We start from the raw sequence: 11,871 nt of genomic DNA on the forward strand, positions 1-11,871 counted from the left end.
TCACCCCTTTTTGGGAGCACTTCTTATCTGTTTTCATTCTTTATTCTCACACATTGGTGTTGTAAGAAAATGTATATACTGTTTATTTCATGATTATGTTGCTATGTCTACTAACCGGGCGGTCCTCTCAATGCTCTGTAATCCAAACTGAGGCGAGAGGGAGGGCCGCCCCTTTTAAGCCTGTAGGTTTCCTGTCCTTGGTGGGGGAATTCCCTCTCTCGTGGTGCTGTCATGGTCTCCGAGAAATCCCGTTACCGGTAAGTAACTAATCTCTTTCTTCACTGCCCAATGGTATAAAACTCTGTGACCCACCTGTGGGGTCAATATGATCACTGCACCCCTAGATGAATTCATTGAGAGGTGTAGTTTGTAAAATGGGGTCTCTTATGGGGGTTTCTGCTGTTCTGGGACCACAGGGGCTCTGCCCAGTGGGTCATGGCACCCACAAACCATAACAGTAAAATCTGCACTATAATATGGCGATCCTTCCCTTCTAAGCTTTGCACTGTGCCTCAAAAGTAGTTCCCGATTACATGTAGGGTATTGGCTTACTCAGGAGAAATTGCACAACAAACTGTGAGGTCCATTTTTTCCCATTAGCCCTTAGAAAAATTAAAAATCGGTGGCTAAAACAACATTTTAGCTGTAAAAATGTAATTTTTCTTTCTTCACTACCCAATGATTTACAATTTTTTGAGACACATGTAGTGTCAACATGCTCCCTGCACCCCTAGATGAATTCATTGAGAGCTTTTTTTTTTTGTTTGTTTTTTTTTTCGTTATTTGCACCCCTCCCAAAAAATTGCAATAAAAAGCACACAGCTCCATCAACAGAAAAATAAAAAATTACAGTTCTGGGAATATGTCGACACAGACTAGCCATGGCAGTAAAGGGTTAACTACTATAGGTTGATTGATGTCTCTTTTCCCCATAGGACTCTATCAGTAGCCGCTGCAAGGATATCCTCGCAAAACGTGCCGAGCTGCAGAAGAAAGTAGAAGAGCTGCAGCAAGAGATGAGCAACCGCTCGCTGTCCTCCGAGCGAGGAGGGTCGTTGGCGTCCGTCACTCAGACCGTCGTTTAATGCCGATATGGTGCTCGATATAAGGAACTTTCTAAAGTCTTACTCATGGGTGAGAGCATAAATACATATATTTATAGCAGACTAACACAGGCATTGTTAAAGAGGTTGGAAGGGAAAAAAAAAAGAAGATTGTAGAAACAGCGCCACTCTTGCCTACGGGCCGTGTCTGGCAATGCAGCTTGGTTCCAGCCATAGTGACTACAGAAAAGCACAGCAAGTGCTGAGACTACAGGACTGCAGGCAGATGTACTATAAAACCTTCTGCTGTGCTGCTCGGGCAGCGTGACTCTGACATTGGCTGTTTTATTGAAGCCATGTATGTCTTACTATCAGAAAACATTTTGAAAATGTGTCTCGGATGACTAGTCCTAGAGGCCGGTCCCAGCGACCCCCACCACCACCCACTCCGCATGACTGACAGGTCTCTCACCATGTGTGTGTATAGGGACTGTCTACAGGAGCAGGACGGAGAGAAGCCGCTGGGGACCGGCAGAAGGAATCTATCAAGTTCCCTTTAAATTAGCGCTCCACCCTTTTCGTAATAGTAGTCATTAACCCCTTCACGATCTTTGATGCATAGGTACGTCTAAGGTCGTCTCCCTGCCTTTGATGCAGGCTCCAGCGCTGAGCCCACATCATTCCTGCCACATGACAACTGATCTGATCATCTATCATGTGCCTCTAACAGCCGCGGTTGGATCCGAGATCCACCCGCGGCTGATAACAAGTTAAATGCCGATGTCAATCTGTGACAGCGGCATTTAACATGCGCCGGCCGGAAGCGTGTCACAAGTCCCGTCCATTGGCGCTCCTGTTTTTTGATCGCAGGGCAGTGATGGGTTGTCTTCACAGCCGGGGGTCTCCAGAAAACTCCCGTACCTGTCATTGTGAATCTACTATGAATGCAAGCTCGTGGCCAGTGTTCATAGGAGATGCTGATTTTTGCTACACATAGCAGTGAGGAATCCCTGCTATGTGTAGCACAGGCAGTCGGACATTAGCAGCTTCAAGTCTCCTAAGACTACTATTAAAGAAAGTAAAAAAAAAAACAACAAAAAAAAAGTTTTAAAAAATATTTAAAAAAAATAAAAGTTCATATTACCCCCGTTTTGCCCCATTATAAATAAAACCGTTAAAAAATACACATTTGGTATCGTGGCGTTCAGAAATGTCCGATCTATCAAAATATGAAAATAATTAATCTGATCGGTAAACGGCGTAACGAGAGAAAAGAATCGACACCCCAGAATTATGTTTTTTTGGTTGCCGCAACATTGCAATAACAAGCGATCAAAACATTATTTCTACCCCAAAATTGTATCAATGAAAAAACAGGAGCTCGGCGCGCAGAAAATAAGCCCTCACCCAGCCCCAAATCTCGAAAAATGGAGACGCTACAGGTCTCAGAAAATGGCGACATAAGCAATTTTTTTCTTCTTACAAATTTTATTATTTTTTTTTCACCGCTTAAAAACTAACCTATACTAGTTTAGTATCTGCGAACTTGTACTGATCTGGGGAATCATAATGGCAGGTCAGTTTTAGCATTTAGCGAAAATGTTAAATTAAAAAAAAAAAACTGTTGTGGAATTGCACTTTTTTTGCAATTTCAGTGCACTAGGAATTTTTTTCCCGTTTTCCAGTACACTATATGGTAAAGTCAGTGGTGTCATTCAAAAGTACAACTCATCCCGCAAAACACAAGTCTTCATACGGCAATATTAGCGAAAAAAATAAAAAGGTATGGCTCTGGCAAGAAGGGGGAGCAAAAAACGGAAAATCGCATGGTTGTGAAGGGGTTAAAGGATATCTCTAATATAGCCAACTATGTCTGGTGAAGGGCAGCAGCTCTCTGATGGCCGGGAGCCTCCCCTGAAAAGCCACTCTGCGGCTCACACCAACATTTTTACATTTCTGATAGGAGATTGTTGGTGCTACCCTATAAAGAGGTTGTGTCATCAGAGACAATCCTCTTAAAATGATGCCCCCGGGGCAATCAGTGGATCAACCTGGGTCTCACTTCCGGTACCGCAGCAAACAGATGATCTTTCCAGGGAAAGCCATGGTCAGGAAATTCTGCTGGAAAATGTAGTATCACATGACGGCCATTCAGCTGAATAGTGCTACCGAGCAACCATTTTTTGCATACTGTAATTTAAGGGTATGTGCACACGATGCAGAAATGCTCAGGATTTTTTCCTGAGCGTTTCTGCATCTCTCTGGCAGGAAAAAAACGCATGCGGATTGTACATGCGGTTTCCTGCCAGGGACATGCGGAAATGAAGCGGTCTTCACTTTCATTTCCGCATGCGGGTTGACAAGCGCTTCCCAAGCGATTTTAGCATCACTAGGAAAGTGCTTGTCAACTTTACACTATATAAATCCATGCAAACGGCATGGATTTATATAGTGTGTGATGTCAAAAAATAAAAAATAAATCTATACGTTACCATCTGATGGCCCCCGGTGTCCTGCTTCATCGGTCCCGGCTGCCGGCAGTGAAGACTGTAGGACCTTCCGACGTCAGCGTCACGTGACCCGTCACATGACTCTGACGTCAGCGAAGGTCCTTCATTCAACCGCGAAGTGCGCGGGAAGCCGGCAGGACACAGCGCGGGCCGTCAGAAGGTGAGAATATATATATTTTTTATTTTATTCTTTTTTTTTTAATGGTACCTGGGTCTGGATGAGAGTCCTCTCATCCACACCCGGGTACCATCCGCACATTAGACCGCATGAAAAGCGCATCAACATATACAGTGATGCGGATTCCATGCGGTCTAATGCAAGTCAATGGCGGCAAAAGAGCAGCGTTTCCGCAAAATTAATTGACATGCTGCGGATTTTTGACCACAGCGTTTACGCTGCGGAAAAATCCGCATCATGGGCACAGCACATGCGGATTTCCATTGGGGAACATTGCTGCCCTTCTACCATGCGTTTTTCATGCGTTTCCGCGGCGTTTACGCAACTGCAAAAACGCAGCGGAAACGCATGAAAAACGCATCGTGTGAACTCAGCCTAAAGCTAGTTTACAAACTAATAAAGCAATCTTATATCCAGATAGATAGAAAGATATTAGTGATAGATATTAGCTAGATATCCTGCAGATATATAATTTCGCAAGCCCCCTACATATAATATTTGTGCCTTTCACGTGGCACTAAAGGGTGTTTTCCCTTATTTAACCTATTAAATAATTTTAAAAAATGACATGAGGTCCCCCCTAGTTTTGATAACCAGCAAAGGTAAAGCAGACAGCTGTGAGCTGATGTTATCAGGCTGGGAAGGTCCCTGGCTATTTGACCCTTAGACATTAGATGCCCCAATTCTGGCGCTTTGCTTGGCTCTTCCCGATTGCCCTGGTGTGTTGGCAGTCTGCGTAATGGTAGTTGGGGTTGATGTCAGCTGTGATTTGTCAAAAATTACAGTTGCCATCGAGCCCTGGGGTTAGTAATGGAGAGGTGTATGTCAGACACTCATATTGCTAGCCCAGTAATAAAAAATAAAATCACACACACAGATAAAAAAAAACAACTTTATTTGAATAAAGATTCCCCCACACTTTCCCTTTAATTTATTGAAAAAAAAATAAAAGTAATCCACCGAATCCAATGTAGTCCTGAAATGGATGCCTGAAAAACATAAAAAGACAGAAGTAAAAACAATAGACTGTCCCTCGTTCAACAATTTATTACCAAAAATTTCCCCATGATGTAGTCCCTCCGATGTCGTCCACGTTCCCTGAATCTGGCGACTGTGAATAGCAGTAAAGTAACCGCTATTCACAGGCGCCGGGTGCTGACTACAACGCTCATCAGGGCGGCTGGGCTTCGCTGACTGCGATATAGGGGGCTTGTGACATTATATATCTACAGGACATCTGGCTATCTCTGTATTCTATTTTGACGGGTCACACTGTGAATTTACTGTACTTGGCTGATGACATTTCGGTTTCCTTCTAGATGGTGCTTAAAAATTGGACGGCACAGGCATGGTCCGTGTGCTGTCCAATTTTTTTTTTCTCGCACCCATAGGCTTGCATTGGCGAGTCTCGTCACGTATACGCAGCATGTTGAGATTTTTTTTCCTTCTTTCTATTAGAGCTGAGAAAACATTTTCAGATGAGCACGGACTCACTTACTAACATTGGTCCGAGTGTAATGCGATGCTTTCTCGCTTTGTACTCCTCTGTATTATACTCCAGTGGGAGCGAGGCCTAATATGCGGATTTTGCTGCAGATTCATCCTGGATTTTATCCCACTTTATCAAATTTTAAAATTTGCACTGAATGTCAATTTATTGCGTGGAAAATCGACTCACCTGCTACTGTATATCACTGTAGATTGTACCTGTGCAGATAAAATCCGCAGCATTTCCAGCTTTCTTCAATGTAATAATAAAAAAAAAAAATTCTCAAGTTAGATGGAAAGCATCAACATGCTGCTCTTGATGGATCTGGTAACTGCCGAGCACCAATTATGTGCCACTATTTTAAAGAGGTATTCCTTATCCACTTACTGATTACCTGTTACCCCCAGTGATCTCAAGATTGGGGCTCTGGAGGTCTTAAATGGAGCGATAGAGCAGATGCATGTCTTCTGCTCCATTCATTGTCTATATGACTGTTGGAGATCACAGTGGTCTGTATGCAGCAGTCCCATAGACAATGAATGCACCAGACACGGCCTATAGACAAGGGTCATGCCAGGTAATCTTATACACCTCCTTTAGTGAGGACACCCTGTAGTTGTATAGCCGGTGTTAGTCTGCTATGGCGTCACTTCTGGGGTCCACAAGACACAAGGACCCTCAGACAGAAGTTCAGCTACTAGGATGGAGGAGGACGATACCTGTAATCAGGGGGCACCTGATGTTGGCCAGCGCCTCTTTGCACTAAATCGTGGTGTAGGAATTACATAGATTTACACACACATTATACTCCTCCATCTTTGTTTCAGTGCGGCTATCTTAAAGGGGTTGTCAGTTCTTAAAAAAGAGAGATGCAAATGTTATAACCTCACAAAAAAAAGGCTACTCATCTCTCCAGTTCCCAGCAGATCAATTGCTTTCTTACTGGAAAAGCTGCTGGCGATGACATGCCAGCGATTGGCTGCAGCGGTCACGTGCTGGCTCGTCATTTCCAGCATCTTATAAAACAAAGGCAGCAAGGGGCATTTTGCAGTAGAAATATAAAGGTGTGTAGCAATTTTTGCTATTAATTGCTGCTCAAGAACCTGGCAATTCCTTTAAAGGGTCATTCCCGTTTTTATAGATGGTTATTGTCGGCTAGCGCTTGTAAAACCAAGCACTTTTGCAATTGATTATTAAAATTCTCAGCCGTTCTTCAGATATTAACACTTTTCTTTTGTTTACAGCTTGTCGTCTTGGAGACCGACCACCGCTGTTAGCCAGCAGAACATGCGCAGCGCTTACAAGCTCTTTTTCGATTGAGCCTGTAAGCCCTTGTTTTGAAGCTGACCAGGATTACTGGAGTATGCTGTTACCTCCTAATCCCAGCTAGCTTCAATTTACACAGCATCGGTGGTCGGTTTCCTAGGCGACAAGCTGTAAACAACTGAAATGAAAAGTGTAAATATCTCAAGAACGGCTGATAATTGTAATAAACCGTAAATTGGAGATGGGATTAACCCCGAAACTGCACAATATGAGCAGCAGACCCAGCAGGTTATGAAAAGAGTAAGGCTTCCACACTGTGTCCCTCCTCGTGCGGTGTCTGAGGGGCGGAGCGCGATTCACGGGGTGTCTCCCATAGTGGTTTCCCCTGTGTCATTCTCCGCCCTTTCGACACCCTGTTTACACTCCGCAGCCAGAGTAGTCCCTGTGCCTTACGTGTGTTCTTTGTAAATGTAATAACTACACTAATACATAATAACCAAAGATCCGGTTCTCATATACGACTTATTTATTATAATGTACAGCCGCAGGGGAGATCTCACGTCAGGGAACCTCCCGTCCATGGCTCTCAAACCCGCATACCGATATAATATGTGACTACTGCTGCCTTACATTATTTATTGTGTCCTGACTGCTGCGTCTCGGAGATGATAGCGTTAATCACTCTGCATCTACTAAACCAACACCAGTCTTATCAGTGGGTTCACACGGTGCTATTAACACTGCGCCTTTTAAAGGTCTCCTATAATATTGGAAATGGCATCTGCTTTTCTTCAGAAAACAGCGCCCCATTTTTGTCTAATGGCTGGCCCCGGTATTGCAGCTCAAATGAATGAGAAAATAAACAAGCTGATCCATTTTTTTTTTTTACATCTTTTATAACCCCGTTAAATCAACGTCGGCTTTTATCTCTAAAGCCCGGTACCAGCGCGCAGATGAGGCTGCACTCCAGCCACATTTGGAGAACACAATAGGACGATCTCCTGACTTTGGGTTGCATCGTATCCCAATAGACATGCGTTCACAGTGGCATGTAAAAGTTTGGGCACCCCTGGTCAAAATTACTGTTAGTGTGAACAGTTAAGCAAGTTGTAGATGAAATGATCTCTAAAAGGCCTAAAGATGACACATTTACTTTGTATTTTAAGAAAAAAAAAATATTGTAATGTTTTACATTTTAAAAATTACCAAAAGGAAAATGGGCCGATGCAAAAGTCTGGGCACCCTTGGAGATTTGTGTGCTCCGATAATTTTCACCAAGGTTTCAGACCTTAATTAGTCTGTTAGGGTTATGGTTTGTTCACTATTATTGTTAGGAAAGGCCAGGTGATGCAAATTTCCCAGCTTTATAAAAGCGCCTCCTCTAACCTTGTGCCAAAAAAGTGCAGCCATGGGTTATTCTAAGCAGCTGCTGAGCACTCTTAAAATGGAGGCCCACAACGCAGAAGAAGGCTGAGAAGTTAGCAAATAGGTTTCAGGTTTCAAGTTGCCCTTTTCTCATTTCTTAATTACATTTTGAACTGTCAGTTACCAGGAACAGTGAAGGTCAAGATAAGGTCTGGAAGACCAAGCTAAATTTCAGTGAGAGCTGCTCGTAGGATTGCTGGAGAGGTAAATCAGAACCCACGCTTGACTGCAAAAGACCTTCAGAAATATTTAGCAGACTCTGGAGTTGTGGTACATTGTTCTACTGTTCAGAGACACCTGAACAAATGTGTGCTTCATGGAAGAGTCATCAGAAGAAAACCTCTCCTGCGTCCTCACCATAAAATCTCAGCGTCAGAAGTCTGCAAAAGAACATCTAAACAAGCCTGATGCATTTTGGAAACAAGTCCTTTGTATCAATGAGGTTAAAATAGAACTCTTTGGCCACAATGATCAAAGGTATGTGTGCAGAAAGAAGGTCACAGAATTTCAGGAAAAGAACATCTCGCCAACCATTACAATGGGGGTGGATCAATCATGCTTTAGGGTTGTGTTGCAGCCAATGGCACAGAGAACATTTCACGGGTAGAGGGAAGAATGGATTAAATTAAATTTCATAACAACATCTGTAAAAAAACAGAAGCTGAAAAGAGGATGGCTTCTACAAATGGATAATGATCCTAAACACACATCAAAATCCACAATAGACTACCTCAAAAGGCGCAAGCTGAATGTTTTACAATGGCCCTCACAGTCCCCTGATCTTAACATCATTGAAAATCTGTGGCTAGACCTCAAAATAGCAGTGCATGCAAGACGACCCAGGAATCTCACAGAACTGGAAGAATTCTCCAAGGAAGAATGGATGAAAATCCCTCAAACAAGAATTGAAAGACTCTTGTCTGGCTACAAAAAGCTTAAACAAGCTGTGATACTTGCAAAAGGGGGCGCTACTAGGTACTAACCATGCAGGGTGCCCAAACTTTTACATGCCACTGTACAGTACAAATAGGATGCCATTGTAAAACAAAACTGCTGACGGCTGTATGAAAGTATAAAAATAATATATTTTTCTACTACTTCTATAAAAAAAAAAAGTTATACTGACTTCTACCTCTCCAACGTAGTCCAAAAAAGACACTAATTTGGCCTCAGACAGTTGAATGGAGCCCTAATTGGCTATTGATGGCAATCATAGACCCCAAACGTGCCACAGGTAGAGCCAAAACGATGTCCGATAATGGGCTGTGGATTTCTAGGGTGCCCTCATTGATCTGCCATCTTTGTGCACAACATAATAATGTTGGTACAGAGTTGAATGGTCATTGGCCATGAAGACCCCATACTGTATCGTAATGGCCGCTCTCAATTACTTCCGGTCACTGATATTGACCGAATTGCTAAAAGGTGCCTTAAAAATTGGGAGCGCTCACCTCAGGGCATTATCGAGATGACTCTGCCATATTTAATCAATAAAAAAAGCATTAAAGGGACAGGCCAATTTATATCAGGGCGACCGTATAAGCGTTATAATTTCTGCAGAGCAACGCATGAAAGAAACAAGCAGGATTGTGCACGGAGCACATCAATCTATGCTAGAGATTGCACCCCAAATTGCTGATTGGTAGAAGCTCTGTTTTTTTTATATATGGATTTTCCATTTTGCATTATTTCCTGCTGTACACTTTTAGGTACATAAAAGTGGAAATCTGCTCGGTACCCAGGTGGTGTGAAAGGGTCACCTCCACGAGTTAGGATCCCGGCTGCAGTAGCCGTGTCGATAGTCCATAGCCACCTCCTCCTCACCTGCCGGAATCCCATTCTCCTCCTCTGATTAATAGGCCTGTCATCATTGCAGCATGGTGTCACACCAGGCCACCTAAATCAGAAGAGGCATCGGTGATCCTGGTAGATAGCTGGTTTTCAGGGCACCGGTCTGGCGGCCATTGACTACCGACATGGCTGCTGGTCCGGGGTCCTGCAATTTTTTTTGTTTGGGTGAAACTCTCATTGCTTCCATTACATCTACATTGTCTTTATTAATTGTGCAGTTATGGGCACGTCATTAAAGGGGTTGTTCAATTTTCATTTCTTACATGCATTTTTGGCTAAAAATCATTTCTGCAATTGGGTTTCATTAACAATTTTGCGCCGTTTGCCTTTTATTATTTCTGTTACTGCTGGCTGCAGAATGAGTTGACTGAGACTCTTATCAGTGAGCTCATTTTGACAATGGGAGAGTTTGTAACCCACATCAACGTTGAATATGCTGGGAAGCAAAGAGTTTGTAAAAGCAAAACCGTGCTGCATTTTTTATGAGAAACCAACATTAAAAAAAAAAATTTCCCCTCAAGTATATGCACTTCAGTTTAAAAAAAAACTAAAATAATTGTCACCAAAAGTGGACAAACCCTACAACATATATTGCAAATTTACATGTATCACGCTTTGGGGTGAGACGACCATCAGCATTAGGTAGGTTCATTATACTAAGATGTCCCCATATTGCCCTTATGTGAATGGGTCTGTCTGCAGGTAGATGCCCTTTTATTTATTAAGGAATTTAAGTAACACTATGCAAATGGTTAATTGCAGGACTTTGCACTGATTTTACTGTAATATTTTAGCGATTGTTACTACGTTACTTATCAAGTGACTGTTTTACCTGGCGTTTATAAGGAAATGTGTTCTTTACAATTGTAGATTTTTGGGATGCTAAAGCCTTAATAAACTACTGTCTGACTGGAGTTCGTGTCCATTCTTTTTAATCTGACCCAGAGATAAGAGGTTTAATTAAAGGGGGTGTCAACTTTTACCAATCCTTTTTTGTTACAAGGGATTTTTTTTAAATTTGCTGATCACTGAGATTTCTCTATAGAATTCACAACATCATGAAATATTATATTCATTGTATAAATCAGGGTTGCACAACATTTTTTGGTCCAAGGGTTACATTCCAAAAACAATTGAAAGGGGTACTTACATGAACACATCTCTAGAATCAAGTTTTTGAGGAGGATTTGGAAAGTTTCTGCTCCAAAAAAAAATCCGTGTGAACACAAACTAATTTAAACTGAGTTTTTTTGAAACTCACCGAATACTACTCATAATCTCAACATAGCCATGAAGCCAGCTATGAATTTCTACATGTATACAAGATCAGGACCATCGTCAGCACATGAGTGCGGCGCCAGAACCACCATCAGTAAATGAATGCAGCACGAGAACCACCATCAGTACATGAATGCAGCACGAAATCAACCAGCAGTACATGAATTCAGCACCAGAACCACAGTCAGTACATGAATGCAGAGCCAGAAACACCAACAGTAAATGAATGCAGCACCAGAACCACCATCAGTACAGGAATGTAGCACTAGAACCAGTCAGTAAATGAATGCAGCTCCAGAACCACCATTAGTACATGTATACAGCACCAAGCTTAGTACAGCGATGAATTGCAATGTCAGGTCAGCCCCATATACAATTGTATTGCATGAACCTACAACTCCCATTGTGTCCTATACAATGGTAAGGAGGTGCTGGGAGTTGCTGTTACCAGTCATCATTACACTGCAGACCATACAGGAACCACAGTACTGATGAGACATAGTATCACAAACAAAAATTCACATCCAGGTACCTTATAAGTGACATCTTCTCGGATTTAAGTCATTCCCGTCCCTTTTGTCTCCATGTAGTACAGACACTATGATGAGATTTCATGCCCAGAGCTAATCTCTGCAGACTTCCATCTTCTCAGCCTTCAGCAGTACTTCCCGAAATGGTGCCCTTAAAAATAAAAGTATCATTATACTGCTCCATAAATATCTCCCATGCTGTGGCCCTGAATAAATGCCCCTCAGTGCTTCCAGTACAAAATACCCCCCCACGCTGCCCTTCTCCATAATGATCCCTCACCACACTGCCCCTCTCTTGATA

At 42.6% G+C, this 11,871-nt stretch overlaps 1 protein-coding gene across 2 annotated transcripts in view; it reads left to right on the forward strand.

The window, feature by feature from the left end:
• The window catches only part of MTMR2 (myotubularin related protein 2), a 48,806-nt gene extending 38,130 nt beyond the window's left edge, over nucleotides 1-10,676 (forward strand). For both annotated transcript variants that reach the window (XM_073662162.1, XM_073662161.1), the window contains one exon: nucleotides 936-10,676. In XM_073662162.1, the coding sequence (XP_073518263.1) occupies nucleotides 936-1,085 (150 nt within the window). In that variant the 3' untranslated portion in view covers nucleotides 1,086-10,676. The remainder of the gene's footprint in view (nucleotides 1-935) is intronic.
• The last annotated feature ends 1,195 nt before the right edge of the window (nucleotides 10,677-11,871 follow it).

The sequence above is a fragment of the Phyllobates terribilis genome, unplaced genomic scaffold (assembly GCF_046119375.1).
Source record: "Phyllobates terribilis strain yellow unplaced genomic scaffold, ASM4611937v1 Scaffold_2__4_contigs__length_985480577, whole genome shotgun sequence".
Taxonomy (NCBI): domain Eukaryota; kingdom Metazoa; phylum Chordata; class Amphibia; order Anura; family Dendrobatidae; genus Phyllobates; species Phyllobates terribilis.